Raw genomic sequence first — 27,628 nt, 5'->3', positions numbered from 1 at the left:
ATCCAAGCCCATGCTCATGATTGGCCTCATTCGACTGACCAACTATGACACAAGGTTCGGAGCAGACACATACCTCGTTGGCGAGTTTGCATCTCACTACATCAACACCATGCAAGAGAAAGACGAAAACGGCTTTGTTAAGGTGGCCACTACGATCAAGCACTGGATCTATGGCTCGAGCAGTGGTGGCGTCAACACAGCTAGCATGCAGGGCGGACTGAACCACATTCTGAACGACATCGGGGCCCCATACGTCAAGGCTATCAGAGAGGCCAGCCCCCTATCTCTCATGGTCTCATATGCAAGCGTGGATCAGGTACCCATGTCCAGGAATAAGTATCTCAACAAGGACATTTTGAGGGACTTACTGGGCTTCAAGGGGCTGATTATGTCCGATGCCGGCTCGATTAGAAACATGTACACCCAGTCGAAGGTGGCCAAGTCGTATGCCGATGCTGGCTTGAAAGCCCTTCGCGGTGGGTTGGAGCATGAGCTATCTCCGCGACCACCATCCGCCTTCCCAACACTCATCGATTCGATAAATAACACGGAGATCGCGGGGCTCATCGACGAGGCAGTGCACGCAATTCTGCAGATCAAGTTCGCAACTGGAACTTTCGATCTTCCTCTACCCTCCATCGAAAACATGAACGCTACCCTTCGGAACGAAAGACACCTCGAAATCAACCGGAACATTTCCAGAGAAGCTATTGTTCTGCTCCAAAACGACGGAACCTTGCCCTTGACAAAAAGCAACGTTCCCCGCGTCGCACTTCTAGGGCCTTATGCAGACATCCTGAACACCGGCCAGTACGCCGCCAACAATGCATCGGACTCATCTTACGGTGACACATTTCGAACAAGTCTTGAGCGGGAGCTTGGGGCCGAAAATGTCAAGTATGTGGCTGGCGTCGACATTCTCAGCACGAACGATAGCTCTGGCATTGATGCAGCCGTCGCCACCGCGAAGGAGATCGGACTCGCCGTGGTTGTTCTCGGATCTGGCTGGGGATCATTCGATACATCATATGAGTCGTTGCATCGAACCGATGGCGAAGGTTTTAGTCATCCTGATCTAGGGTTTCCGGGTCTGCAGCAAGATCTCTTGGATGCCGTCCTTGATGCGGGTGTGCCAACAATACTGGTCCTCAGTGGTGGACAGACATTCCTGTTGAATGAGTTAACTAAGAGATCCAAGGCGATTCTTCATACCTGGCTCGCTGGAGAATACACGGCTGATGCTTTGGTTGAGATTCTCTTCGGAGATGTCAGCCCTAGTGGGAAGCTGACAATCACATTCCCCGAAGCAGAGGGCGCGTTTCCTGTTGCCTACGATTACTTCCCGTCTGATGATGAGGGCGGCTTCGGTACTGCGACACAATACGACTGGCATCTCCCGGAATTAACACGCTATGCTCCCATTAGATTTGGCTTCGGACTGAGCTATACGACTTTCAACATCTCGTCGCCTTCTCTGACATGTCAATCTGCCAGCAACAGCAGCGTTCCCGCTGTGTGCGACCAAAACAGCCAGGTGACCGTCACAGTAGATGTGACCAATACTGGCAGTGTATTCGGCCGAGAGGTTGTTCAACTCTACTACCGTCCGGAATATACCCAGATCGAGTTTCCAGTCATGAAGCTCATTCGCTTTCACAAGGTGGGAATTAAAGCAGGCGAGTCGAAAGAAGTCACACTGTCTGTCCCGTACAACGAACTCGGCTATTTCGTCGGTGGAGAGTGGGAGGTTGAGACAGGACTTTACAATTTCTGGGTGGGGAGCAGCTCAAGAACTGAGGATCTGCAAAGCCTGAACGCAACTCTGGTGTAACTCACAGGTAACGCAACGGCGCTCTTGTTTCATCAATCATACATCTCAACAAGACTCACAGAATAAGGCCTAGTTTCGTAATTCATCACAATACGTATCCTAATATTCATGTTCTCGAAATTGCTCAGTCGCTAGAGCATACTTTTGTTATGGCGCATATTAGCATTGATGTGGGATTTTCCTTTAAGTCACAACTTAAAGCAAGAACAATTGAGCAAGTCCTTTGGGCGAGAAATTTGGTATCTTATTGCAATATCATGTTCCTAAGTCGACGTAGATTCAGAACCATTCTGGGCCTCTCACTCCCAAGTTGTTCTCGACCACAGTAGCTTCCATTGGTCTAGGGTATCAGGTGTGCATGTCTCTAGGGTGAGTTAGTGAACAGCTCCAGTGAGTCACCGTCAAAGTTTCGAATGCTTACCGGTAGCTTTGTGACTCGAAAATCAGCTGAAGTAATTTACTTCTTGCAGCAGCCGTCGAGCTCGCACTCGACGTTGTTGTTGGGCTTGCCGGGGCAGAAGTTGAGGCGAGCGCAAGCTCCGCAGTCAACGCCGCGGCGGCCGGGCTGGTGAAGCTCGGGAGGAACGTCGGTGTCGAGGGCGACAGCAGCGACGGAGGCGACGAAGAGGAGGACGGAGAAGAACTTCATTTTGAATGATTTAATAATGAGACTTTGACCGGCAAGTCGTTTGTAAATGTATTAATTAAGATGTTGTAAAGAAGACTGGATGATTGCAACTTGATTTGGGCTGATTGCGTGATTATTCCCAGAGAATCAAGAGATATTTATCCTCTTCAGTTTGCTCACTTACAAGTCCTCCCACCGGCAGTATCACCATGATAGTTACGCCTTCGAGTCAGTTGGCAGGGATGTTGAGACGGCATCTGACAGTTGAGGCCTCTAGGGTACCAACAGGGCGGGCACGCCGTGAGGCGCGCTGAAACGCAGAGTAGTCGCAGACAGGAGGGGCCCTACAAGGCGAAGTACGGAATGAATAAATAAGTGTCCTGCGGGGGATGCGAAAGTTTATTTCGAGATCATGAACTGCACTCTTGGGAATAAGCGACTGCTGATATGCTGGAAAGGCCATTCTGCGCCCTAACGCGCGCGCAAGCTCGTGTCAAGTCTCTCTATTTGCGACAACAGGCCACGCCATCCAAACGGGCCGCAGCTTCCTGTTGGGCCGTAACTGATAAGCTTTGTTCTCGTGTAAGTCCTTGCACCTATTACCTATCGGATTCATCCCTCGTATTTATGGATAAGAGAGGTTGATGCAAGTTTCCAGGCCAACCAGACTTCTGGCCTCACGACTAAAACATGGCCCACTCCACTAATCTAATAGTTTCACGATGCTACCTAGGAGCTACCCGATTACTCAACCCACTTTCCGAGTTGAAGAAAGCTTGACTCTTCATATATTATTTAAACTTTGAGCTGACAGAGGCTTGTTTTAGACGAGGTCTCACGGCGTCCGTCTTGTCATGACGGGGGATAGTCCGGTTGTTGACATTGAAGACGAGTGTTCCCCGTCATCTTCGTCGGTAAAATCGGCTTGTCTCAACAAACTATGTATGGCGAGCCTCTGTCTGGCCTTAGCGGCTGTGGAGAGCTGTTGCTCCAAGTTCCTTCTCCCTTCTTGGAACTCCGGCGACGAAAGTCCACCAATGCCTGTTTTCTGTGGCGCATGTCCCTGGGTCAAACGCTCCATATCGTTGATGATGGGCTTGACCAAAGCGGATGCTGGGAAGAACCGCTTCAACGCCGCCAGACACAGAGCTGCGCGACTCTGAGCAAACTCGGGAGATGGCAAATCTTGCGTTCTTCCAGAGCGAGAGAGGAACAGCACAAGCCTTGTAGCATGATATGCACATATTGCGGTATCGAACTCCAGGAGCAGATGGCTGGGGCTGTGTTGATTCAAGTTGGTCAAAATTTGAATGATAGACGTGGAGTGCTTGAGGCAATTGCGGTATGCAGCCGTTATGTAGCCTTCATCGATAGCATCGAGGACCACCCGAGGCGCTGATTCAGGGTAGCCAGAAAGCAAGATTCGGTAAAGATCGCAGTGCGCTTGGTGGAAGGAGACGTGCATGAAGAGTCGTCGTCTGAGCCATCGGTCATTGAAGTGAACCTCAAGTTGAGACAGAGGGAACTCTGTACCATCAGGCATCTGAGATCCGATTTCAGCCAAGTCTCTCTCAAAGTCCCCAATGAGTTTTGCCAGGGGCATGAAAGGCTGGTCACAGAGTGCAACACCCCTCGTCAACTTCATGATGTCTCTCCGGATAATCTCAAGCCTGACATATAGCCTGTAGCAGCTGCCATCTCCTGGCTCAAACGTTGGACAGAAGTCCTCCTCGGCTGATGGGAACTGTAAGTAAATTGTTTCAATCGGGCAAGCCTCAAACTCCGGCAGCCCAACCGAAAAGTATCTTTCAGTGATCTTGAGGGACCACATGATACGACGTCGCACCTCCTGAGCAACAAGGTCTAGATCAGGCCGTTCATGATTTAACCGCATGGCGGCAGCAAATCTCGCTGCCGTAGCGGTCAGCATAAAAGCCCTTTGGAACCGTCCAGTCTCCATCTGATAATGGATGATGAGCAGAAGAGCCTGGAGACGTGCTATTGTAGGACACTCCAGATGGTGCCATATCCTCTGTTCGGCCGTTTGAACCCAGGGAGTGGCTCTCTCTCGGGTTTGAAGGTCCGAAGCCGAGTGTAGCGTTGCCAGGGCGCAGATGGCATACGCCAAGGCCGGGTCAATCTTGCCAGCCCGGCACCTCTCCATTGTCGTTTCCGGATGAAGAAACGCATGGGATGGAAGTGGGTAAACCTTCTCGAAGAAGGACTCTACGCAAGCGGGTATGTGCTGGGCGATCTCGGCACCGTGAAGAGAGTCCTCCCCCTCGGTGGACGTGCTCTGCGGAGATGGCGCCCGGACGCTGCGGGCAGGGCTGGGGTATGTGCATTCTCGCCCGTGTCGTTTGCAATTTGTGCACGATGGAGATGTTCCGGAACACCGAACCTTTTTATCTCGACAGCTCCGACATGCCCGGGTTCCTCGCAGTCGCCGTGGTTTGGTTGAAGCAAGCTGGTGCGCAGCCAACATCGTTATGTTGGCGTCCTCCTCTGCTGTTGAAAAAGAGCAACTCAGCCCTAGGCGTGAGCAGTTCCCGCAACACTGCTCGGAACCAGCATCGCATCGGACCTGAACCGAGTTAGGCCCAAGGACTCTGGGTAGGGACGGGAGATGGACCGAAGGCCATGCTGTCGGTATCGCTTACCTTTCGCCATCTGCATTGTGAGCATGTTTGACGTGCGGTGGCTGGTCCGGCCTGGAAGCACCCAACGAACGAGTCCATCATCTTGTTGTTGAAACAGTGGCATCCCGGTTCATCGTCTTAGCTCTCGTCTCATGTTGTTATGCCTGTCGCGACTCAACCAGTCTATCGGGCCCGCGCGGTGGTCGGTGAAAGTTAGGGACGTAGGTCTGAAGAACAACTGCTCAACGTGCTACGCAGCAGATGATTGAATCCGGTTGGTAAGGGTTCTTCTTGCGCCTTCCCACATGACATCCCCGTCTCCCGGTGCCGAAGGACCCCTGGACAATGGCGGGGCCTTTCTTCTTCTCTGGGCATGCGGAGAACTCGCGCTTTGCCTACTCAAGTAAGGTCTACATGACGTGAGGAGTGGGTTGGGTAACGACATCCAAGACGGAGCTTCATGAGCCAATGGCAGAATGTCTACAGGAGCTGTGCCCCGGTCAATTAACACCATGTCGGCGTGAATTTCTGGGGAATTGCGCTGGTCTGAAAAACCACATCGCGGGTGTTTCTTCAGCAGTATTTCAGCATCACATTGAACTGCACAGGAACAATAAAACCAAGGACGAACATTCACCCAGCTAATAATCAAAATAGACTTTTCATGATTCATTCAGAGTGCCCATGGAAACATCAGATGCGACCTACGAGGTTGTCTCATAACTTACTCGCGAGCTCAACCGACCCACTCGTCGCACCAAGCCTTGGATGAACGGGTTCATCCCCGATCTGCACCATCTTCAACTCCAGCAGTCCCGTCATGTGCTTCACAACTTCAGCATATGCTGGGTCGTGGTACACATTGAATAGCTCCAACGGGTCCTTCTCGCAGTCAAACAACTCCCATTCCTTATCCTTTTCGCCGCCTGGCCTGGCGCCCGCCACGTCCAGGGCCTCGTTATACCAGTAAATGAGCTTGTATCGTTGGTCTCGAACACCATAGTGCGCATAGGCGTGATGAATGATGTCGTTGTGCATCCAGTATCGGTGGTATGCAATCTGCTGCCAGTCTGCCGGCGTCTTGCCGCTGAGCAGCTCCCGGAACGAGACGCCCTGCATGTAGCTTGGCACTGGCAGATTCGCAAAGTCGAGGAATGTCGGCGCAAAGTCAACATTGCAGATGATGTCGTCGCATACTGCGCCCTTGGCAATTGCTGCGGGATAGCGAATAAGGAACGGCATCTGGAACGACTCCTCATACATGAAGCGCTTGTCAAACCACCCGTGCTCACCCAAGAAGAACCCCTGATCCGACGTATAGATCACAATCGTGTTATCAGCCAGCCCGTTGTCTTCGAGGTAGTTCAGCATACGGCCAACGTTATCATCCACAGACTGGATGACGCGAAGGTAGCGCTGCATGTATCGCTGGAACTTGAAGTGCGCAAGGTCGTCGCCGTTCTTGAAAGTGAACACCGTCCCATCTTCCTTGTCAATCAGCCTCTTGGCATCGGTCGGGATCTTGCGCTGCGCAGAGTTTGACTCCTGCACCACGCGCTCGCCGACCCTGTTTCCGCCGTCGGGCTGCACGAGCCCCAGGTCTTGGTACGTCAGGTCCTCGGCGACGCGCATCTTGGCGATCTTCGCCGCCTCGGCGCGGTTCTTGTAGTCATCGTCGTAGGTCTCGGGGACGCGGATCGGGTCGGTGTAGAGGTTCTTGTGCTTTTCGTCGCACTCCCACGAGCGGTGGGGGGCTTTGTGGTGGCACATGACGAAGAAGGGCTTGTCGGTGTCTTTGGTCTTGCTGATGAAGTCGAGGCACTTGTCTGTGATGATGTCTGTGACGTAGCCCTCCTCGATCTTTTCGCCGGATGGCTCGATGAACTCTGGATCCCAGTAGTCACCTTGCCCTGGGAGGACAGACCAGTAGTCGAAGCCATTGGGCTCGTTTTGTTTGCCCTCACCCAAGTGCCATTTCCCTACCATAGCCGTGTTGTAACCGCCTGTTCGTAGGTGCTTTGCAACATTGGGTAGATGCTTGTTGATGCTGTCGTTCAAGGTCATCACGCCGTTGACGTGATTGTGAGTACCGGTCAAGATAGCTGCTCGCGACGGGGTGCAGATGGAATTGGTGACGTAGCAGTGGTTGAACTTCATCCCCTCGCTTGCCAGACGGTCAATATTGGGCGTGTGGTTGATGCCAGCTCCATAGGCACTAATGGCCTTGGAAGCATGGTCATCAGCCATGATGAAGATGATGTTGGGCCTCTGGGTCGTCATCTTGAAATACAGTCAACGGAAATGAGGTCGAAAGAGAGAGTTACCAGGCAGAAAGAGTCTGAGAAAAACACGTAAATCTCTCAACGAACGCGTCGAACTCATATACGGCAGCTTGGGCATATAGTCCTTCGATGAGAGCTCAAGATAGCTCCATGCTGCAACGATGCCCCTCCACAGCTATGCATCACTGTTCCATCAGTGCCCCTCGTTGGGGTAAATAACGTGGCCCAACATCATCCTCGAAACAGAAGACCGCGCGACATCCGGCATGAACATCACCGGAACAGACAATTTGAGAGGTCAATGGCTGCGGATGGGCGGCTCTCCTAGCTTTCGCCGAGATGTCCCCCGCAGCTGGCCGAGACTCTCGGTAGTCGGTCCGGTCGCCCAAACTGGAATGTGGAGCAACTCCGAACATTGCACCAGCCCAGATTGGGCCTCCCGACCGACATCCGGCAGACAGGCCGGGGCAACAATGGGGCAAGTTGGTTGGTGAGCATGGCAGGCCCTGGTTTTGGGGTCAAGGGTCTCATTGCGTGCTTGGAGGACTTCAACAATCGCCCGAATGTTGCGGTTCTCGTGAATCCTGCGGTATCCAGCCAATGGGTGTCTCGGTATGGCGTGCTGGACTGTGCTGAACAGAGTAAGGTAGTCAGGATATCGGACTTGGATCAGTATTTCAAGCATGAAATTCCTTAATATGAATAGCAGCCGGTGCCTCGGGATACTTGGGTGAAGATCTATCATCAAAGCTTGCATCCTATCTGTTTCGACATGTCGAAGGCACTTGGGACGTTCCGAGCCGTCTACCTCGTAGCACTTTGCTGCGTAGGCTCCTTCCTCTTTGCATACGACACTGGCATCATCGGCGGAATTCTCACCTTTGAGGGGTTTCAAACTGACTTTCGATACGGCCCATCACAGAAGGCAAACGTCGGCTCTAACTCTACGAGCTTGCTGCAGGCAGGTGGTGAGTTACTCTCAACAAGAGCATCCCGTAACACAAAATCCTAACAACCGTTCCTTCCAGCCTTCTTCTCCTGCTTCTTCATCTGGCCCTTCACCGCAAAGTATGGCCGAAGATGGTCCATCATCCTCGCCTCGACAATCTTCTGCATCGGCGCCGTGGTCCAAACGATCAACACCCACTCCCTGGCGGCGTTCTACGTAGCTCGAGTCATCAGCGGTGTCGGCGTCGGCATGGCCACCGTTGTCATCCCCATGTACTCGGCCGAGATGGCGCCCAAGAACATCCGAGGCATGCTCGGCAGCATGTTCCAGTTCTTCTTCACAATGGGCGTCATGACAAGTTACTGGATCGACTACGGGGTGAGCAAGCATCTGAAACCCTCAACGAAGCAATGGCAGATTCCCGTCGGACTCCAACTCGTCCCTGGTGCGATTCTGGGTCTGGGCATGTTGCTCTGCAAAGAGAGTGCGAGGTGGTTGGCCAAGACTGGCAGAAGGGAGGAAGCCCTGCAATCCCTTGTGTGGGTTCGTGGCGGCGAGAATACGCCTGAGGTTCAGCAAGAGTTCGCTGAGATCATCGCCACCATCGAGGAGGAGGAAAGCCAGAAGGAGGGTCTGACATGGAGGGAACTTGTTCAGCCAACCAACCGTTACCGTATTCTCCTCATCATCGCTCTTCAGATTGGTACGTAAACCGCCGATTCGGATTGTACTTGCACTTCGAAGCTGACTTTGCTAGGTGTCCAACTCACCGGCAATACCTCTTTGGCTTACTGTAAGCAACCATCGTTTCTTCTGCCCCAAGCCAGAAACTTTCTCGATTCGTCTTTCCTTTGATACTAACCGATGTTGCAGATGCACCCCAGGTCTTTGCCGCTGTCGGCGCCGGCCAAGATAACCTCCTGATTACCGGCTTCTTTGGCGTCGTCAAAGTAGTCTCATGTCTTTTCTACCTCCTCTTCCTCGTCGAGCGCATGGGTCGTCGAGGCTCTCTCCTGGCCGGTGCTTTCCTCATGGGAGCGTACATGCTCATCATCGCATGCCTTACAGCCACCAACCCACCAAAGTCCGTTGACCAGGGTCTGACTTCTACTGCCATCGCATCAATGACAATGATCTACCTGGAAGCCATGTCTTACAACATTTCTTGGGGCCCAGCGCCTTGGGTAAGTCTCAATACTTTCAATCCCGAGAAGACGAAGCACTAACCGACCAAATTCAGGTTTACATGGGCGAGATCTTCCCCTCCCGCATCCGCGAAGCAGGCATTGCCATCGGCACATCCACGCAATGGTTGTTCAACTTCGTCTTCTCGCAAGCCACGCCACATGCCGTCCAGAACCTCGGCTGGAAGACCTTCCTCATGTTCTGCATTTTCAACTGGGCTCTGGTCGTCTTTGTCTGGTTCTTTATCAAGGAGACCAAGGGCAAGTCTCTCGAGGAGATGGAAGCCTGTAAGTTTCAGTCACCTATGCGGCCGATCAAAGCGTCTTTTTGAATTCCGAATACTAACCCTTGCCTCTAGTGTTTTCCGGCAAGCCTGCTGGAAATGATACTGAAACTGCTCTCCACAAGCAGACCCAGGATCCAGGGGTTCGTCGTCGCATACAGGATCGCGAGAAAGAATGAATGGTACACTGTAAACAGCTGGAGAGAATTTCCCTTACTCTGCACGTTTCCGACATCACTTGAGGGTTCACTGCGGCATGCTGACACACCTGATGCGGTTGATGTACCTCATGCGGTTCTGGTGATGCTCACAGCAAAGATGATGTGGACAGAGATAACAGAGAGTAGTGAATGTCAGAATGCACCTTGCTATATTCAATTTATGCATCCAAGAATCTACTGAAGCGCATTATTTATCCGCTGTTCCAAAGCATCATGATCCAACGCTGCCTTCGTCTTGCCTATCACCATTGGATCTGTCTAGGCTCCGGGAAAACGTCTTCTGGGTTTTCCATTTTCTCATACTCCTCCATTGTCAATGATTTTCTCAAGGAGTGTCTCTGCGAGAATTGCTGCAAGGAGCCAGGCCAGGAGTCTTCCACCGGTCGATTTACGACTGATACTCCACGAAACAGCCCTTTCTTTTGTACTTGTTCCACGCAGTCAACGCTCCGCCCCTGTGAGATTAACGTTGCCCTCGCAGCATGAAAGAGCCCTGTGCCATATAAGCGAGCTTCCCGTTTGTGATCAGGTTGAGGGCTGACAGTGCTCAGCAGTTGGTATCGTGATCTACCGCTGGCCTCCCTCCATCTGCTGGATGCTTCTCTACCCCGCTCGGATTCTAGCATGGTGGCCATTCCGGCCTTCCCTTTTAGCTCTTCACGGTGCCGAAGCTTGTTACAGACGTGGAGGTACCACCAGTACAAGTATGGTGCCGTAGCCTCGTGGTCCAAAGGCGGCTGGCGGCGTGTCATTTTGTAATAACAGTCAAGGTCATCACGTTGATCCTTCAGCTCTTGTCGGAGCTCCTCCATGGGGTCTTTCGGCTGTGAATCGGTGTCATCATTGCCGCCGTCGTATCCGCCGCCACCTTCGTCGCTCTCGGTCTGTCCCGAGTTTGCGTACTCGACATGCTCAACCATTCCAACTTCTTCGTCCTTAGCGAACTCAACATGCTCCACATGAGCCGCATCTGATGAGTCCTCTCCTGAAGTCACGAATCCTTGCAGAACGTTGCCCTGAGTGCTTTGACTGTTCATATTCTTTGCTTCTTGGACGTCCAGCGTTTCTGCATCAGCGATCTGATGGGTTTGGATGCTCGTGAAACTCTCTATGGCCGCAAGGTTCCTCAGCGTAGATGCGTCAGATCGTTGGTCTTGACGATCTAATTCGTCTACCGGGCTGAAGGTCTCTGACAGGTCGTCCAGATCCAGCAGAGTCCCGAATTCCTGTGTAGGGGCGTCTGTCATCTCCAAGTCCCCGTCAGCATCGGTATAGTGGTCATTTTTCGATGGATCTGTAGGAATGTCGGCAGGATCCGCCACATGTGCATCGATGTTGTCGTTCGAGTCTGAACATTCTGACTGCAGTTCCCAGTCGTAGTCGCAGGCGTCAAGGGCCAGCATAGAGGTGAAGTAAACAAGTTCTTCCGCGGGGGCGTTGTCCATGAGGCGATGCAATTGGCGCAGTGCATCAAGCGCAGTATAAAAAGCTAGGAGGGAACTGGCCAATTGCCTGTTACTCTGAGACATGTTGGAAGCAGAATAGGGCGTTGGATGTCTTTCCGACAACGAGGTTATGGTAGTGTCGGAGGGACAAGGCGGGCGGCGAAGGTCGATATTGAAATACAGTATAGACAAATTTGCGATCGTGGGTGTAGTGACTCACGCCACGGATTTTCGAGCTTGGATTGATAAGGAAATTGGTGAAGAGAAGACAGATGACAAACGAGGATGACGATGCAGGACGTCAAGGGACGATTGACGACCACGGCGGCGACGTCGGGATGTCGAGAAGTGGCCATCGATGTCAGTCAGGTGACAAAGGGAAACAGAAATAACTGGGAAAGATCAAAACGAAAGACTGATGTGAGTTCTGGAAAGAATATTGAAGTGACAGGAAAGGGCAAAGAGGCGGGTGTGACGGGCATGGGCAATATCAGGGGGGATGTCGGTCAGGCCTTCTTCATCTCGGATGGCATCCTGGTGGCTTCTTTCCCTTCGGCAGCTCAGAATTAAGATGGAAACACCAACGTTGGATTTCAACGATGCTTTCCATGAGAACGTTGGAAAATTTTCAAGCAGGTGCCGCCGGTGAGCGGTCCCGCTGCTTTTGACGGGATGATGACGTCCAATATATGGAAGACGCTGCAAGCCACCTCGTGGACCCTGAGAGCCCAGCCAAAAGTGGCTTCATCTGCGATAAGCAAGCCAGACGACGTTTCCCTTTAGAAAGATTGACAATTGCCGAGAGTTTGACTTATCAGATCCGACTTTAAGCAGCTAATCGCCCGCCATCTCATGCATCCGGATTCATAGGCCGCCATCGGCCCGCCATCAACAAACCCTCCAATCTTCCTTCCGGTGGGGAGCAAGTTGCTTTTGGATTGCACTCCTTTCCCCTCTTGATATAAACCCTTTTTTCTCTCTGCTGCTAAATCTGGATGCGAATATCGAGAGTTGTCGCATGTCATATCTCCCATCCATGCCATTGGGCGAGCTGGTATCATACCCAGTTGAATCGCAATAGCTTGTGTGCATCCGACATCGGGCAATCGCATCAATTGACTGGGTCACTTTTCTTTCTGAGAGTACTTCGTGATAAAAGCATTTGATCAAAAGTTTCACCATGATTGTTTGATGCGGCTGTCCATGCAGTCAATAAGTTTGCTTGTATCCAGTCTTGCGACCACTAAGCCGGTCTCCAGCAAAGGTAGTCCCACATACATATAGTAGTCTAGATTTAGCTCATAGATATGCAAGAAACCTTTGATGGGCAATTTCACTCAGACAACTCTATAGAAAGGTGCGAAGTGGGCAAAATCTACACACACCCAAACTCAAGAGAGTTCATCCCAACCCCTCATGCCAGAACATTCCACTACAGTTAGTAGATAAAACCCTAGTTTCCATAATTTTGCGTAAGGTCTCCGAAAGATCAGCCTGCTTCAATTAAAACCACCCCATCATCTCAGGTAGCCTTTGGTCGACTGTTTGCAGAGCCTTTGTATCCCAAGAAGCCGGACGTATCACAAAGCAGCCCTCCAAAGAACAATGTTGCATTTTGAGTTCCTCCTGGGTGTAAGCCAAATGCTTTGTCCTTGAGGACGTCCAATTTCAATCCCTCAAAGCCTTCTATGTCGTTCCTTCTGCTATTGCCCAATCTGCTGCCGGTCAGTTTCATACCTTAGGGTTAGACTCAAGTTCACTGCTCTCATTCCCTCCGAGCTCGACGGAGTCACTCTGCGGATGAGACTCCCGAGCAAGACACAACGACTCAGCTGTTCAGGACATTCCGCTGCCTTCCGGACAGCTCCTTTGCTTCACCAGTCTGTTCTTCTGGCCGCTTAGTCGTCTGCTCCATGGGATCTGCCTACCTGAAGAATTTTATTTTCGCTTCTTGCGATCCTGCCCTCGAAAATATTTTCAACCCACAACCACCTCGGTCAAAATCTCGACTGGCTTCACAAAAATCATCAAATCATCGCTCGACCACCAGAAGACGATCTACGCATCGCCAATCGCAAACATGGACGCGAAGAAGTTCAAGCAGCACAAGATTGCTACCGAGAGCCTGATTGCCCAGATCAAGAGCTTCATCGCCGCTGACACCAAGTTCAGAATCTACCATGGCGACACCAACAGCACTCGCCCCAGCACCCGCAAGGCTTCCGAGGTTCTCGACATTAGCGACTTGAACAACATCATCAAGATCGACGAAGCCAAGAAGATCGCCGTCGTTGAGCCCAACGTCTCGATGGACGCTCTCGTCACCGCCGCTCTCAAGCACGGTCTCATTCCCAAGGTTGTTCCTGAGTTCCCCGGCATCACTGTTGGAGGCAGCTTCTCTGGCACCGCTGCCGAGAGTTCCTCGTTCCAGCATGGCTACTTTGACCAGTCCGTAATCTCTGTCGAGATCATCCTCCCCGACGGTCGTCTCATCAAGGCCTCCCGCGAGGAGAACCCCGACCTCTTCAACGGTGCCATTGGAGCTTGCGGTACCCTTGGCGTCTGCACCTTGTTCGAGATTCAGCTCATTGAGGCTCATCGCTACGTCGAGCTTCGCTACATCCCCGTCCACTCTATCTCGGACGCCACCGAGAAGCTGAAGCTCTACACTGACAATGTCTCGTTCGTCAACTTCGTCGAGGCCATTCTCTTTGGTCCTACCAGTGGTGTCATCATCCTCGGCACTTTCACTGATGATGCCAAGAAGGGCGTTCCCATTGTCCGCTTCAGCCGCGCTCAGGATCCCTGGTTCTACCTTCACGCCCATGAGTCCATTGCCCACGCTCGTCACACCGATTGTGACACCTGCACCTACTCCAAGGCTCGCGACCCCTGCGCCAAGGGTACCGTCGTCGAGCTCGTCCCTGTCAAGGACTACCTCTTCCGCTACGACAGAGGCGCCTTCTGGATGGGAACGTACGGCCAGAAGCCGGCGTTATTCAACCGCTTCTCGCGCTTCTTCATGAACCCCCTCATGCACACCAGCAAGCTCTACCGGACTATGCACCACAGCGGTCGCTCCCAGTCCTTCATCGTCCAGGACTTGGCTATTCCTCAGGAGAACATTGAGAAGTTCCTCAAGTGGGCCGACGACTCCCTCCACGTCTACCCCATGTGGCTCTGCCCCATCAAGGCCAAGACCGAGGCCACCCTTCATCTCGCCAACGGTCTCAACACCGACCAGACCGTCATCAACGTCGGTCTCTGGGGTCTCAAGACTGCCTCCTGGCCTCTGTACGAGAACCCCATCGGTGCCGCCGCCTTCAAGCGCTTCGTCGAGGATAACCGCAACATCGAGAAGAAGGTTCGCCAGCTCGGTGGCCTCAAGTGGCTCTACGCTCATCACTACTACACCGAGGAGGAGTTCTGGGCCATTTACGGCAAGGAGAAGTATGACGAGCTCCGCAAGAAGTACGGTGCTGAGGGTCTTCCCAGCCTCTGGGACAAGACCAACAATGCCGCCGGCGACTACGTCGAGAAGGCTCCCTTCTGGAAGGCCCTCATGCTTACCGTCCTCGGCCGTGACCACTTGCTCAACTAGGGCAGGCGCGTATGACTTCGAATCGATTCATAGAGGTTGTCTTTGATTTGGTTTGATTGACAACAGAGGAACAGGTTTCGGCGTTCACTTGGGAAAACGGGAATACAGGACATTTTGTAAGCAGGACATCAGGGTTTGGAAGCTTGGGAGTACCAGGACTCAGATACACAGAATCAATAAACGCAAAGAGGCGTTCATCATATCTTCCATCCCCCGTGACTGCCGGCCATCTCCATATTATTTGCCATCGGGATCGAGCGTTCCCGAACATCGGACGATGTAGGTGTCTGCGCTGCCCCCGCCGGGATTTGAAAACAGCACGTAACACCAGACCCCGGCGCCCCACCACCGGTGATGGTCCCGGAGGGGCGCAGATTTGATCTGCGCCGCCGGGAAGACGGGAGCTAAATTAATTCATCCACCGATCTGGTCTGATCGATCCGGAGAAACGCGGCAGTCGGCGGTGGCTTTACGTCACACCAGTCGTGCCACGACAGGTTGCGGCTTTTGCTCTGCTGGCCGCGTGACTCCGGAGGAAATTCGTTGATTCTCGGAATCATACTTCAGACTTCAGAGCGAATGCTCCTTAGGGAGCAGTCCGAGCTTCATTCCCCAGATTGCCTTATGATGGTAAAGTAATCGCTGCGTAAAATTTGATGTGCCTCTAGTCATAGCAACGGCGTTCCGCACTTGGTTCCCGGAAAAGATGGATATCGATCACGCCACACCCAGACGGCGTAGAACGGGGCTCGGGCTTGAGGAAACTTGCTCAACTTGACCCAAGAATCTGCTTGAGCATTGATACCGAGCATTTTGATGAGGCGTTCAACGGCGTTTGTACACATTTCGATGCCCATGCTGACAACGCAGGCCATGTTGGACCATAGCGTGACACAGATGGTTTGCCCATGCTTCTCAAAGCCCGGTGACAGACATGAAGTCTTTGATTGTCCGACAGACTCTTGACATGGAAACTTAGAAACCATATAAGGACGTTGGATTCTTTTGAAAGTTCGAATCTTCTTTCTGGAGCATCACACTCAAACACATCAATCCAGACTCACAGTCTCACGCAAACAACCATCTCACATCTCGAACTCGTTCGATCAACAATCTTCAACATGCCTATCACCAAGTACAAAGCCGCCGCTGTCACCTCCGAGCCCGGTGTAATAGCTCCCCTTCCCTCAGCTTCAACCCAATGCTAACCTGAACAGTGGTTCGACCTCGAGGGTGGTGTCCAGAAGACCATCAACTTCATCAACGAGGCCGGCCAGGCTGGCTGCAAGCTGGTCGCCTTCCCCGAAGTTTGTAAGTGGTATCCCGTTCTTCATCAAGCAGCCCACAGTCTTACCCCTTTCAGGGATTCCTGGTTACCCCTACTGGATGTGGAAGGTCACCTACATGCAATCCCTTCCCATGCTCAAGAAGTACCGCGAGAACTCCCTCCGCGTCGACTCCGAGGAGATGCGCCGCATTCGCCGCGCCGCCCGTGACAACCAGATCTACGTCTCCATGGGCTTCTCCGAGCTCGACCACGCCACCCTTTACCTCTCGCAGGTCCTCATCTCCCCCGATGGCACCGTCATCAACCACCGCCGCAAAATCAAGCCCACCCACGTCGAGAAGCTCGTCTACGGCGACGGCTCCGGCGACACCTTCCTCTCGGTCTCCGAGACCGGCATCGGCCGCGTCGGCCAGCTCAACTGCTGGGAGAACATGAACCCCTTCCTCAAGTCCCTCAACGTCTCCATGGGCGAGCAGGTCCACGTCGCCGGATGGCCCGTCTACCCCGGCAAGGAGCGTCAGGTCGCCCCCGACCCGGCCACCAACTACGCCGACCCTGCCTCCGACCTCGTTACCCCTGCCTACGCCATCGAGACCGGCACCTGGGTCCTCGCTCCCTTCCAGCGTCTCTCCGTCGAGGGTTTGAAGAAGAACACCCCCGAGGGTGTCGAGCCCGAGACCGATCCCTCCGTCTACAACGGCCATGCTCGCATCTACAAGCCCGATGGCAGCTTGGTCGCCAAGCCCGACAAGGACTTCGACGGTCTGATGTTCGTCGACATCGACCTCAACGAGAACCACCTCACCAAGGTCCTCGCTGACTTCGCCGGCCACTACATGCGCCCCGATCTCATTCGTCTTCTGGTCGACACCCGCCGCAAGGAGCTCGTGACTGAGGCCGATCCCGAGGGTGGCATCGCTTCTTACAGCACCTACCACCGTCTCGGTCTTGACCGTCCCCTGGACTCCAAGCCCGAGCTGCACGAGCACGACAGCGTGAACAAGCGCGTCAGCAAGGAGCCTTCCGTCAAGCCTGCCAAGAAGCTCTAGAGGCTTGAACAGTAATGCCTCATGTAATATTACCATCTCATCATAGACTTAGTCGCATCTTGTACATAGAAAATCTCATCTCGGGCTTTGGCCTCCCATGCAGGAATAATTTCCATAATTCGTGTAATTGCGTCACTCGAGCTGTCTTTCATCGCTTGATACGACGAACTAGTTTCCTGCGAATGAATCAGTGATACTCGCTCCCATGTCCGAGTGCTGAGTACTGTACAACCGACAGTCGCCCGTGTCCCTCGGCCGAAGTTGTGGTTCGGGCGGGGTTTGAATGAGGGGTCTCGCGGACACTTTGGGCGACAAACTCTCCGGGGTTCAGCTCCGCTACATAAATGGCCTGACTTTGAACTGGCCTCATTTTAACCTCATCATTCCAATGAGGATTCACTCATCTAGTTAACAAAATGATCACTTATTTGATTCAGCCATGGCTGTTCATGGCCTTCTCCCTCGTCTATCTCCCCGTAACGGTCGCAAAGCTGGTCGCCTCCGGTGACGTCAAAGCGTTCTTGTCTTGGTCCGCCTTCAAGGAAGCATGGTTCGGTAACTTCTGGGTCGTTATGGGCCCCAAGGCCAAAGCCGGCGCAGAACCGATGGTATTCCCGCTCCTCGAGGGTCGCGTTCGCGGAGGCAATATTTCTGCTCAGATGTCTGGCAAGCCGCTCGAGGGGATCGTTCTTGAAATCGGCGCCGGCAGTGGCATGTGGGTGGATGCGCATGTCAAAGTCCTCGGTGCTGCAAAAGCCCAAAGTCTTCGTGGGCCGACAAAGATCTATGGTGTTGAACCGAACCCCTTATCTGCTGCTTCGCTGAAGCGTCGAGCACAGGAGGCAGGGCTGGAAAAGACGTACGAGGTTGTGCCGGTCGGCATCGAGGACCTGCAGAATGAGACGGCATGGGGGGGCAAGATCGAGCCCGGAAGCGTGGACTGCATCATGACCGTTCAGTGTCTATGCAGCATCCCAGAGCCCGAGAAGAACATACGCTTGCTTTATGGCTATCTCAAGAAGGGAGGAAGGTGGTACGTGTATGAGCACGTGAAGGCTGAGCGTGGCTTGGTGATCCCGCTTTACCAGAGTAAGATGTCGAACCTCTGTGTCGCCGGGTAGTCGCTAACTTTACCAGGATTCACAAATATCTTTTGGGAACAAGCGATGGGCTCTTGCCACCTCTGTCGGCGGACGGGACAGACTCTACAACAAGTTGGACCGTGGGCTGAGGTCGATCTGGCGCCACCGGCGGGCGAGTCACCAAACGAAGTCATTCCTCATATTGTAGGAACTTTGACCAAATGAGTTTGGGCGAATGATTGATTTATTTCAGATGACCTTTTGTACAGTAACTAGGTCTGTTTCTAACGCATGCTACTACCCATTAGACCTTGCTTCATCCGTATCGAGGGCAATAGCTCGTCCCATAACAATCTCATTGCTTAAGGCGAGCAAGGAGTGTCATTCTGGCTGAAGACCAGCTTGTTGTCGTTGCAGCCCTTCACCATGGCCTGGAGAACCTTGAAATTGTTGTTTCGGATGCAGCAGAACTGTGAGGCTTCATTTTAGCCCTCTTCTCAGGTAGCTCATCTCTTGCCTGCTGCAATGCTTGCAAACTGTTTTGGCCGAGAGAGAATGACGGCATATGGTTGTACTTACACCCTCCGAAGCCAAGACTGCTCCGCCGGCTGCCTTGCAAAAGTTGTTGTTGGCCACAATTTTGCTGCCGGCGTCGGTGCGAGTCTGGCAAAAGTAGGTTCCGAAGTCAGTGGCTTTTCCCGTTATGGCTTGCCTACGTTCCAGAACATCAAGAATTAGCAACAAGGACAAGTACCGATCAACCGCCGTAAGCGGTTGTTGACAAACAGCAAGGCTAGAAGCACGGAACACCCACGGGAGCGCAGAAACGCCGGCAGAACAGGCCACCAAGACGGCAAGAAAAGCTGAAGAAACATGCATGTTGATGATGAGAAAGAAGTCGTGTAGTACTGTGATTTAATACTGACAAGAAGTGAAAGATTACTCGAAAAGATGGTTGACGTAGGACTATCCAGCGATCGACGCGGTTGGAAGGACTTGGCAGAGGGCAGGCAGCACGAAAAAGAACGGATGAACTGAGAGGGATCGAATTCCACCAGCTCGGTTCGGTGCTCCAGTTTAAATCATATTTTCTGGGGTTGACACGGCTATATATGAACTAGGAAACTTCCTATCTGGGAGGCTGAGACGGCGCGAGTCGATGCGACGCTCCGCAAGGCCAGGCTGTAACTCATCCATGTGACCTGCGGACAGCCAGGAAGTCGGTCAAAGCCGAGAAATATGGGACTTTGACCAAAGATATCAAACCTTAACCGGCTTAAGGGTCAGATTGTGTTCTTTCTTTATAACCCTGGACTTGATTCCGTTGAGAAAAGAGGTGGCTTGACGCGGGCCTGGCTACTTGCGAGAGTTTCTCGGGTTCTCCAGAGATGCCGTCCAGCCGCTATCACGACTGACTCGGGTTATTGAATGGTATCTCGGTAGAGGGATTGGACTTGAAGATTGTTTTAGCTACCTTATCAAGTTACTCCGTTTGTTTGCTCTACGTCGGCGAGTTTTCGCGAACACCCTCAAGCGCTGGCAATCTCGGCGTCCGTGGCGAAATGGCTGCCTCCAGCACACCTGTACCCGCCATGCTGTTTGATCCATTCGAATCCTGCACAACATTGGCCAATAATCGCTGCTTTCCTACGCTCTTCTTCCTCTTTCTGCCGCTGTTTCTCCTCCTTGATCATCTGGTTCCGGATGGCGTCTCGCGCGGCAGCGGCGGCGGCAGCTTCCGCGGCCGCCTTCTTTCTTCGAACCTCGATCTGGCGCCGACGTTCTTCGTCCCTCTCCTCCTGAGCTTTCTTTTCAGCCTCTTCTTCGAGCAAAGACTTCAGAATGGCTTCCCTTGCGGCGTCGGTCGCTTGTGTTTGAGCCTTCATCAAAACGCGATACTCTTCTTCCTTCTCCTCCCGGAGTCTCTTGTCCAGCTCGAGTTGCGCCCACTCCGCGTCGCTGACACCATAATCTCGATTGGCCAGCCGAGTTCCATTGTTAACCTCCTCTTCGACTGGACTTTCAGGTGGCGTGTAGACTATCTCCTCGCCTTCGGAAGCAGCGGTCGTCGTTGTCTGGGTCTGCTGCTGAGTCCGAACCTGATGATGAGCTTCGGGTGAAGGCCCCATCTGAAGGGTTTGCAATTGCGGTATGTTACCAAAGGTTCCCTCGTGTCTTTCGCGGCTCTCGCGCTCTTCAAGCATTTTGTGCAGCTCCGCCGTGACAATTTCCTCTGTAACTTCGATCGTGGTGCCCTGTCGCGACTTCATGGCCTCATTGAAGATGGATTTCTTGACGCACTCCACGTCTCGGGCACTGGCCCAGCTGGACAATCTGGAAAGGTCGCTGAAGTACATGAGGACGTCCTCTTTGAAATCGTCGCTAGTTTGATGCAGGCAGTCTACCAGAACCTTTGTCGTCGATTTCGCTGCCTCAAATTCACACTTCTGTCTTAGCAGCAGCTGAAGCAAGAGGTCATAGCATTGTCCTGGCCCAAGGGGATGAAATTGAATGGCCTCCGGGAACCTGCTAGACATGCCTGGGTTGATCGACAGTAGCCTGTTGATATCGTTGTCGTAACCTGCAAGAATTATGATCAACTTGCCCTTGTACTTGTCTTTCGTCACGCAATCAACGAGCTCATCGACAGCCTCTTTAGCGAAGCCGCCCTCCGCAAGACGGTAGGCTTCGTCAACGAACAAGACGCGTCCAAGCGCCTTGTCAAGCAACTGCTGTACTTTGGGGCCCGTCTGTCCAACAAACGATCCAATGAGATCTGTTGCCGAGCATTCGATGACTCTCGCATTCTCCAAAAACCCCATGTCATAGAACACCTTGCCCATCTTCCTTGCCGTCGTCGTCTTTCCGGTTCCGGGCGGTCCACGGAAGAGGAAGCTGAAGGGAATGTTCTCCTTGGGATCCATGCCGAGCTCTTTCATCGCGCGGACATTCTTTTGGAAGCCTTGCAGCTTTTCCACAATCGCTTCACAACCAACAGTGCCCTCGAACAGCTAAGCCACATTAGTGTCCGTTCTTTCTGCTCTGTCATAGTTCTCGTCGAAGTCGAACGGTTCGAGGGTTGACACCTGGGTCGTCTGGTTGGAGGATAGGCGCTGTTGATGGCGAATCTTTGCCTGGTCTAAAACGATATCGATCTCACCGGCATTGCCAAAGTGAGGGCGGTTGCGCGCGCGGTCCAGCAACTCCATCGCCACTCGCTTCGCCTGATCTGTTGCCGTGAATGCCTGATCCTTAAGCTTCAAGTCCAAAATCTGCCGCATCTCAGGGCCACTGAAATCTTCAAAATTAAACGCAGATGATATGGGGAAGCGTCTGCTGAGGCCTGGGTTGACGTTTTGAAACATCTCCTCCATTTGGTCTCTGTAGCCGAGCAGGAGGACGCAACGATCTTCTCCTGGAACGCTCTGGATTTCGGCAACGATGGTATCAACGACTGCAGTCTTGTAAGGGTCTGAAGTGGCGTTTCCGCCAGAAGCACCACCGCCTCCATACAAGCCATACGCCTCGTCGATGACCAACACCTTTCCGACGGTGGCGGCGAGAATGCCTTTGGTCTGGGCCTCGGACCCTCCCAGAACAGCGCCCGTGAAGTCGGCAGGGTTTTTTACAATTACTACCAAATATTAGAAAAGCCAACATGAATTTGGTCGCAACCTCACCTTCGTCATTGGACAAGAGGCCCAGATGAACGAGTATTTGTCCGTAGAGCTTCGCGACTGTGGTCTTTCCGGTACCAGGTGAGCCGAGAAACACCTTGTTGAGGGAATACTCGATGGTGGGTTCCTCTGCAAGCTCCCGACGATAGTTGGTTTGAATACTGTCAACCAATGCCTTGACGGACGCCTTTACCGATGAAATTCCAATGAGCTTCTGCAACTTTATCCATGCCGGGCACTTTTCGAGAGCACTGGAGGGTTCTGGGCCGATCATATCCTCTTTCGTGAACAACCAATGGTCCGGCTTCTTTCCCTTCTTGCGCTCTCTGCGGATCCTGTTGGCCTGCCTGCCAGATATGACATTCAGAAGGTTTTCGACCGCTCTAGCATTGCCGAATCCTTCTTTGCCTCGTCCACGGCCGAGTCTGCGGGCGACGATTCGAAGATAAAGGTCACCCTCCCATTTCATATGACCCTCATACTTCCGCCTGACTTGCCGTTGCAGGATTTGGAGAAGCTCATCGTCGTTGTAGTCATCGAACTTCATCTGTATCGGGAAGCGACTCGGGAAGCCAGGATTGTGGGCGAAGAAAGTCTCCATCTGCTTGTTGTACCCGGCCAATATGAAGACGATCCTCCCTGTAAAATTCTCAACCTCGGCGAGTAAGAAGTCGAGCACTGCCTTTCCACCGGGGCTATTTCCAGATGAGAGCTGGTAGGCTTCGTCAATGAAGACCACACCACCACCGTCCTCAAGAATCTTTTCGACCATCTTCTGGCAGCCACCAACGCCCATGTTCGCAAGCTTTGAGCCTGTAGTTTCGTTGAACGAACTGCCGGCGATGACCCCAACGGATGTGAGGAACTTCCCGTAGATTCGTGCGACGGTTGTCTTTCCTGGACACAGAACATTAGTAAACACCTGTGTTATGAGGGAGTGCAGCCATACCAGAGCCCGGGTTGCCCAACAAAGTGCAGCCAAACCTCTCCTTGGACAAGGAAATATTCTGCAGCACAGATGTGTCGACCTTGTTCTTGATAGACAAGAATTGTTCCTTGACGCTTTCCAAGCCGATCAAGTCCATTACATCATCCAGCGCGGCGCTACTTTCTCCATTCTGTTTCTTCAAGATGTCCCACTCCTCCCTTGCGCTACCTGGAGCAGGCGGTGGCGACGACGATATTTCGGTCTCGGGGAACGCGCCTGGAACCTTTTTGGCGGCCTCAGCAGCTGTCTTCATCGCCTCTGTACGGGCCCTCGTTTGTTTCAGGGCTTCTACATCGGCACGAGCTTTTTCCATGGCGATCTTGTGGTCCTCATCCTCTTGAGCGTACTTGAGCCTTCGTTTCTCGTGGTCAAGCTCGTCCTTCACCTGCTGAAGTTCTTGGGCGTATCGCTTTTGCGCCAGCATTCTTTCCTCCTCCATTCGCAGATCCCTCTGTATCCTCCTGCGGGTGTCTTCATCCTCTCTCAGGCAAGCCCCACAGCCAGCTTTCTCGTCAGTGCAGGGCACGCTGTACTTGTGTCCGCGATCACACGTCTTCTTGATGCGCTCATGGCATGTAACCTTGCTGTGATTCGAAATGGGATGGCATCGTCTCTGGCAATGTTTACTACAGGACAATGGAGCGTTGCTAAGCAGGTTGAGTCAGCTGGGAGGAAAGTGACAGAGGTAGAGCAGCAGTAACCGATGCCACAAAGGCCTAAACTTACCACATTGCGTCGCAACCACCATCGGGGCACTTGATGTCGAAGTCCTTGGGGTTTTCCAGAAGCGCTGTCTTGTCGGCATGCTGCTTGCAACGGACAAGGATGCCATCGTGCAAGTACTCTTTCTCCTTCAACAAAGCAAAGAACGGTACCCAGACCTGCTTGCCCTGAGATGACTTCATGAATGTTTCCATGTTTCCGATCATGATCAAACACTCCCTGGCGCGGGAGCAGAGGACGTTCAACCGTTCGGGCGCTTTCATGAACCCAATATCGCCATTATTATTGCTGCGAGTCATGGAGTCAATGACAATGTCGCTTTCCTCGCCTTGGTAGTTGTCTGCGATCGTTAGCGAAGCAAATGCACGCAGGCTGTCTTACATACCTATGGTCGAAAGCTTGATGCGGCCAGAGCCTGACTTGACCTTGGCAGCAGCTGCAGTCAGCAGTCCAGCGCGGACGAGCTCATAAGAGTCCATATCGTTGAGAATAGGGTCATTTTCTTCGCTCAGCATGTCCCTGAGAAGACGAAGCTGCCCAAGGTAAGGGGTGAGAACGACAATGTTGTTGGTCTTGTATTCTTGCTGTGCCAGATACCTCACCAATCTCAGTACCATTTGAGCTTCGAATTGGTTCTTCTTGCTTGCCGTGAAACCAGAGTCGCGACGATCGGCGATCTCGTCTGCGGAGTCTTCGGGATGGCTGTGGTTGATGAAGCTGACTCTGCCCTGCAGTCCTCTGGGCTCCGCTCGTTGGAAGGTTTTCTCGTCGTCCTGGAGTTAAGGGTAGGTCATCTGCCTGACGAGATGTGAGATTTCTGGGTGCATGCGATGTTGTTTCTGGAGAGTCACATGCTCATGGCCTTGGAGTATCAAACGCTCGAAGAGTGACCGGTTAAGATCAAAGCCCTCCCCTTTCTCCACGCTGAGAGTGTAGTTGTTTATCTTCGGTCGCAGTTGCTTGTGATCCCCAATTAGGATCAGTTGACTCGTTGCTGGATGCAGGGCAGTAAGCACGTGGGCCTCCAGGATCTCACCAGCCTCCTCGACGAGAACAACATCGGGTCTGGCGGCCTTGATGAGAGATTTGTATTTGGCAGCCGCAGTCGTCGTGCAGCCTAGGACACTTTTGTCCTGCACCAGACTACATTTCGACTCGTTGAACAGCGTCTCGAGCTGGCTTTGGCTTTGGTTGAAACGCTCCGCGAGGCGCCAGACTGTCTCGATTTGTTCTGCCCGTAGGCGCCGGACCCAATTGTCGACATGTTGATGTCTTTGCGCGATGGGAAGCTGCCAAATTTATTTGCTGCCCTTTGAAATTGTCTTCCTCAGCTCGCCAGCATCTTTGCCTTGTGCCCATCGTTCTATCAGATAGTCGGCCGACATGACCCTTCTTGAGCCTCCTGCAAGTTGAAAGCCATCCTCTTGCTCTGGGAGAGCGAACGCATCGTAAAAGTTTTGGTCGTCGTCCGAAAATTCGAGGGCATCCAACAGGTCGACAAAGCTGACCTTGCCCTTGGCAAGGGCATTGAAAGCATTCTGGAGTTCCTCACGTATGTCGGCCAAATCGGACTTCGCCGCGTCGATCATCATCCATGCCTCCCGAGTCTTCTTGAAAGAGCTGCTCCTTAGCTGCTTGTCAAGTAGCAGCTTCTCCGTCTTTTCATTGTACTTGGAGCCGAGGCGCACTATGTCACCAGACGGGATACCGATGTTCATCAAGTCTTCGAGGAATTGGTCGAGAGCGTGGTTGGTGTAGCTGAGAACCAGGATACGCTTGCTGTTGTCCCGAAGAATCCTTGCCGCCAATGCGCCAACAAAGGATTTCCCAGTACCTATTTGGTTTGGTTTGTCAGTCACAATGTCTCTCCGATATAGGTAGTGTAGGCACAGCAGCCTAGAAGGTGAAATACATACCAGGCGGGCCTTGAATGAGGGCGATTGGGCTCTGAAGCGCATGCAGCACAGACTTGGTCTGGGAATCATCGAGCCGGAAGTTTTTGCCGCCTATGGCGAGACCCTTCACTGATGAGCCTCGCTCTATCATCTTCTCCAATATTTTCACATGAGCCTGTGCTCTCGGCGAGAGCTCGAGAGGCTTAGGCCGGCTATCCTCATCATCGTCTGGTAGGTGGAGAAGGCCTCCCTCCATGGGCATCTCAGTAATATCTTGCAAGCATTCGAGAACTGGTTGATAGGCAAAGACGGGGGTGTCCACCAGCACGAACCGGAGGTCCTTGGGTGATTGAAGAGCGTTCAGGGCTCTAGCGAGGGCCTCGCTGCTAGTAAACTGCAAAGCAATTGCAGGCGGTCCTTTCACTAGCTGGTCAACATCCCTGACCAGGAATGCAAAGGCGACGATGTTGTTGTCGCCGCAAAGAGCGCCGAAAGATTGGTGACGAAGGAACCCTTTGTTGTCTTCCAGGAACTTCTTGCGCTTGGCGAGAGAAAGAGGACGCAATATTTCCAATCCGGAATGACAATGAAGAAGCAAGGCAGTCGAGCGTCCTCGTTTTTCATCGCCAGTATCGATACCGAACGGGACAAGTCCGCTGAGGATCTGAGGACTCTTCTTTCCTCTCTTCCTTCCGATGGCCACCTTCAGGTCATCGCGGAGTTCGCCAAGCAAGTCCTCTCTCAAGAGACGGAACTGGTTGTCGAGATGGAGTCGCGGTCGGTCAGCAGCCCCGATGGCGGCAAGTTCGGATGCCCGTCTGTAGAATGGGACTTCGCTGGAATAGAATTCGTCGCTAGTGGGGAAGATTGAGATCTCTCGGAAGTTGGCAAAGTCGTTATCGTGGCGGCCACCAGCAGTTTCAAGGTTTTCTCCGGGGCTGGCAGAAGATCTCAGGGCAAGAACCTTCTTGATCCTATAAGTCAGGTCGCAGGTCCTATGATCCTGAGTTTCTTTGAATGGGTTCTGGTCCAGCGCAGACGATATGTCGCCAATGATACTATCATGGTCTTTGCCCTGAATGCTTGCAAGCTCGAAGCACAGCCATGCAAAGACACGAAGATCATCCTCATTGAAGTGAGCTTGCTCGTAGGCCTTGAAAAGATTGCCCCAGAGGACGGGAGGTTGAATGATGAGCTGGAGAACCTGATGGAGCAGCTGGCCATTGTAGGCCATCTTGACGGCGGGTTCGCTCAGATAAGCGACGAAAGAGAGCACATGCGAGCGGATGAAAGAGACCGAGGAGTCGATTCGAAGGCTGTGACGAAGAACGTTCTGAGCGGCATTGCTGGCTGTGATGATCTCCAAGCATGCGGCCGGGGACTCGTTCGTCCGAATCGCTTCGAGGAAGAGACGGGCATCAGCGGCCGTCGTGAGGGTGCGTCCTCCTTTGGTGACATCTCTGAAGACTTTCAAGAGACGAGTAGCGCGACGCGGGTCGGTCTGAGGGACTTGTGTGGCAGTCATGCTGAGCGGGTTTGTTCCAGTAGCGAGAGAGGTCCGGGGACTGGAATACTAGCTTGTACGAAGCAATAGCTATGTGGATTTGTGTCTAGATCTTCCTTTCTGTAGAAGATCTTTCCGAGTGGCTTCCTAGTCTTGGAACAGAAATCGGCAGCGATGTAGCATTGACGAGATGAGAAGTGTAGATTTCACGAGGGGTTGCCTGTACTTATCACATGTGAAGCATCAGGCCGGCGAGACAAGGTTAGGCTTCGGCGTCCAACAGCTTTGTTGGAAAGATAATGAGATGACGCGGGAAAGTAGAAAAAGGCACCAACAGAAATCCATCGAAGGCCAATCT

The 27,628-nt window shown here is 52.8% G+C and overlaps 10 protein-coding genes across 10 annotated transcripts; 5 read left to right on the top strand and 5 right to left on the bottom strand.

Annotated features, from left to right (window-relative positions):
• Positions 1 to 10: 10 nt before the first annotated feature.
• On the top strand, positions 11 to 1,831 carry COL26b_004544 (uncharacterized protein; the record flags this gene model as incomplete). Its single annotated transcript, XM_053177419.1, has 1 exon — positions 11 to 1,831. One exon carries the CDS (start codon positions 11 to 13, stop codon positions 1,829 to 1,831), a length of 1,821 nt encoding a protein of 606 aa, XP_053038533.1.
• Positions 1,832 to 2,179: 348 nt separating this feature from the next.
• COL26b_004543 (uncharacterized protein) lies at positions 2,180 to 2,480 on the bottom strand (the record flags this gene model as incomplete). Its single annotated transcript, XM_053177418.1, has 2 exons — positions 2,180 to 2,195; positions 2,293 to 2,480. The coding sequence occupies 2 exons, from the start codon at positions 2,478 to 2,480 to the stop codon at positions 2,180 to 2,182; spliced, it is 204 nt and encodes a 67-aa protein (XP_053038532.1).
• Positions 2,481 to 5,815: 3,335 nt separating this feature from the next.
• On the bottom strand, positions 5,816 to 7,378 carry COL26b_004542 (uncharacterized protein; the record flags this gene model as incomplete). The annotated part of the gene is made up of 1 exon (XM_053177417.1): positions 5,816 to 7,378. One exon carries the CDS (start codon positions 7,376 to 7,378, stop codon positions 5,816 to 5,818), a length of 1,563 nt encoding a protein of 520 aa, XP_053038531.1.
• Positions 7,379 to 8,152: 774 nt separating this feature from the next.
• On the top strand, positions 8,153 to 9,976 carry COL26b_004541 (uncharacterized protein; the record flags this gene model as incomplete). The annotated part of the gene is made up of 5 exons (XM_053177416.1): positions 8,153 to 8,348; positions 8,409 to 9,032; positions 9,203 to 9,513; positions 9,570 to 9,801; positions 9,873 to 9,976. 5 exons carry the CDS (start codon positions 8,153 to 8,155, stop codon positions 9,974 to 9,976), a joined length of 1,467 nt encoding a protein of 488 aa, XP_053038530.1.
• Positions 9,977 to 10,667: 691 nt separating this feature from the next.
• Positions 10,668 to 11,547, bottom strand: COL26b_004540 (uncharacterized protein; the record flags this gene model as incomplete). Its single annotated transcript, XM_053177415.1, has 2 exons — positions 10,668 to 10,673; positions 10,702 to 11,547. 2 exons carry the CDS (start codon positions 11,545 to 11,547, stop codon positions 10,668 to 10,670), a joined length of 852 nt encoding a protein of 283 aa, XP_053038529.1.
• Positions 11,548 to 13,543: 1,996 nt separating this feature from the next.
• On the top strand, positions 13,544 to 15,064 carry COL26b_004539 (uncharacterized protein; the record flags this gene model as incomplete). Its single annotated transcript, XM_053177414.1, has 1 exon — positions 13,544 to 15,064. The coding sequence occupies one exon, from the start codon at positions 13,544 to 13,546 to the stop codon at positions 15,062 to 15,064; it is 1,521 nt and encodes a 506-aa protein (XP_053038528.1).
• Positions 15,065 to 16,185: 1,121 nt separating this feature from the next.
• Positions 16,186 to 17,401, top strand: COL26b_004538 (uncharacterized protein; the record flags this gene model as incomplete). The annotated part of the gene is made up of 3 exons (XM_053177413.1): positions 16,186 to 16,233; positions 16,282 to 16,375; positions 16,428 to 17,401. 3 exons carry the CDS (start codon positions 16,186 to 16,188, stop codon positions 17,399 to 17,401), a joined length of 1,116 nt encoding a protein of 371 aa, XP_053038527.1.
• Positions 17,402 to 17,817: 416 nt separating this feature from the next.
• On the top strand, positions 17,818 to 18,522 carry COL26b_004537 (uncharacterized protein; the record flags this gene model as incomplete). The annotated part of the gene is made up of 1 exon (XM_053177412.1): positions 17,818 to 18,522. The coding sequence occupies one exon, from the start codon at positions 17,818 to 17,820 to the stop codon at positions 18,520 to 18,522; it is 705 nt and encodes a 234-aa protein (XP_053038526.1).
• Positions 18,523 to 20,012: 1,490 nt separating this feature from the next.
• On the bottom strand, positions 20,013 to 25,135 carry COL26b_004536 (uncharacterized protein; the record flags this gene model as incomplete). The annotated part of the gene is made up of 8 exons (XM_053177411.1): positions 20,013 to 21,494; positions 21,570 to 22,117; positions 22,164 to 23,057; positions 23,110 to 23,732; positions 23,875 to 24,211; positions 24,257 to 24,644; positions 24,723 to 25,046; positions 25,070 to 25,135. 8 exons carry the CDS (start codon positions 25,133 to 25,135, stop codon positions 20,013 to 20,015), a joined length of 4,662 nt encoding a protein of 1,553 aa, XP_053038525.1.
• Positions 25,136 to 25,169: 34 nt separating this feature from the next.
• On the bottom strand, positions 25,170 to 27,291 carry COL26b_004535 (uncharacterized protein; the record flags this gene model as incomplete). Its single annotated transcript, XM_053177410.1, has 2 exons — positions 25,170 to 25,705; positions 25,788 to 27,291. The coding sequence occupies 2 exons, from the start codon at positions 27,289 to 27,291 to the stop codon at positions 25,170 to 25,172; spliced, it is 2,040 nt and encodes a 679-aa protein (XP_053038524.1).
• Positions 27,292 to 27,628: the final 337 nt, after the last annotated feature.

Source organism: Colletotrichum chrysophilum (assembly GCF_026319265.1).
Source record: "Colletotrichum chrysophilum strain AFK26 chromosome Unknown scaffold_28, whole genome shotgun sequence".
NCBI classification, from domain to species: Eukaryota; Fungi; Ascomycota; class Sordariomycetes; order Glomerellales; family Glomerellaceae; genus Colletotrichum; species Colletotrichum chrysophilum.
The sequence above is the reverse complement of the archived record's forward strand: the minus strand, read 5'-3'. Positions and strand labels throughout refer to the sequence as shown.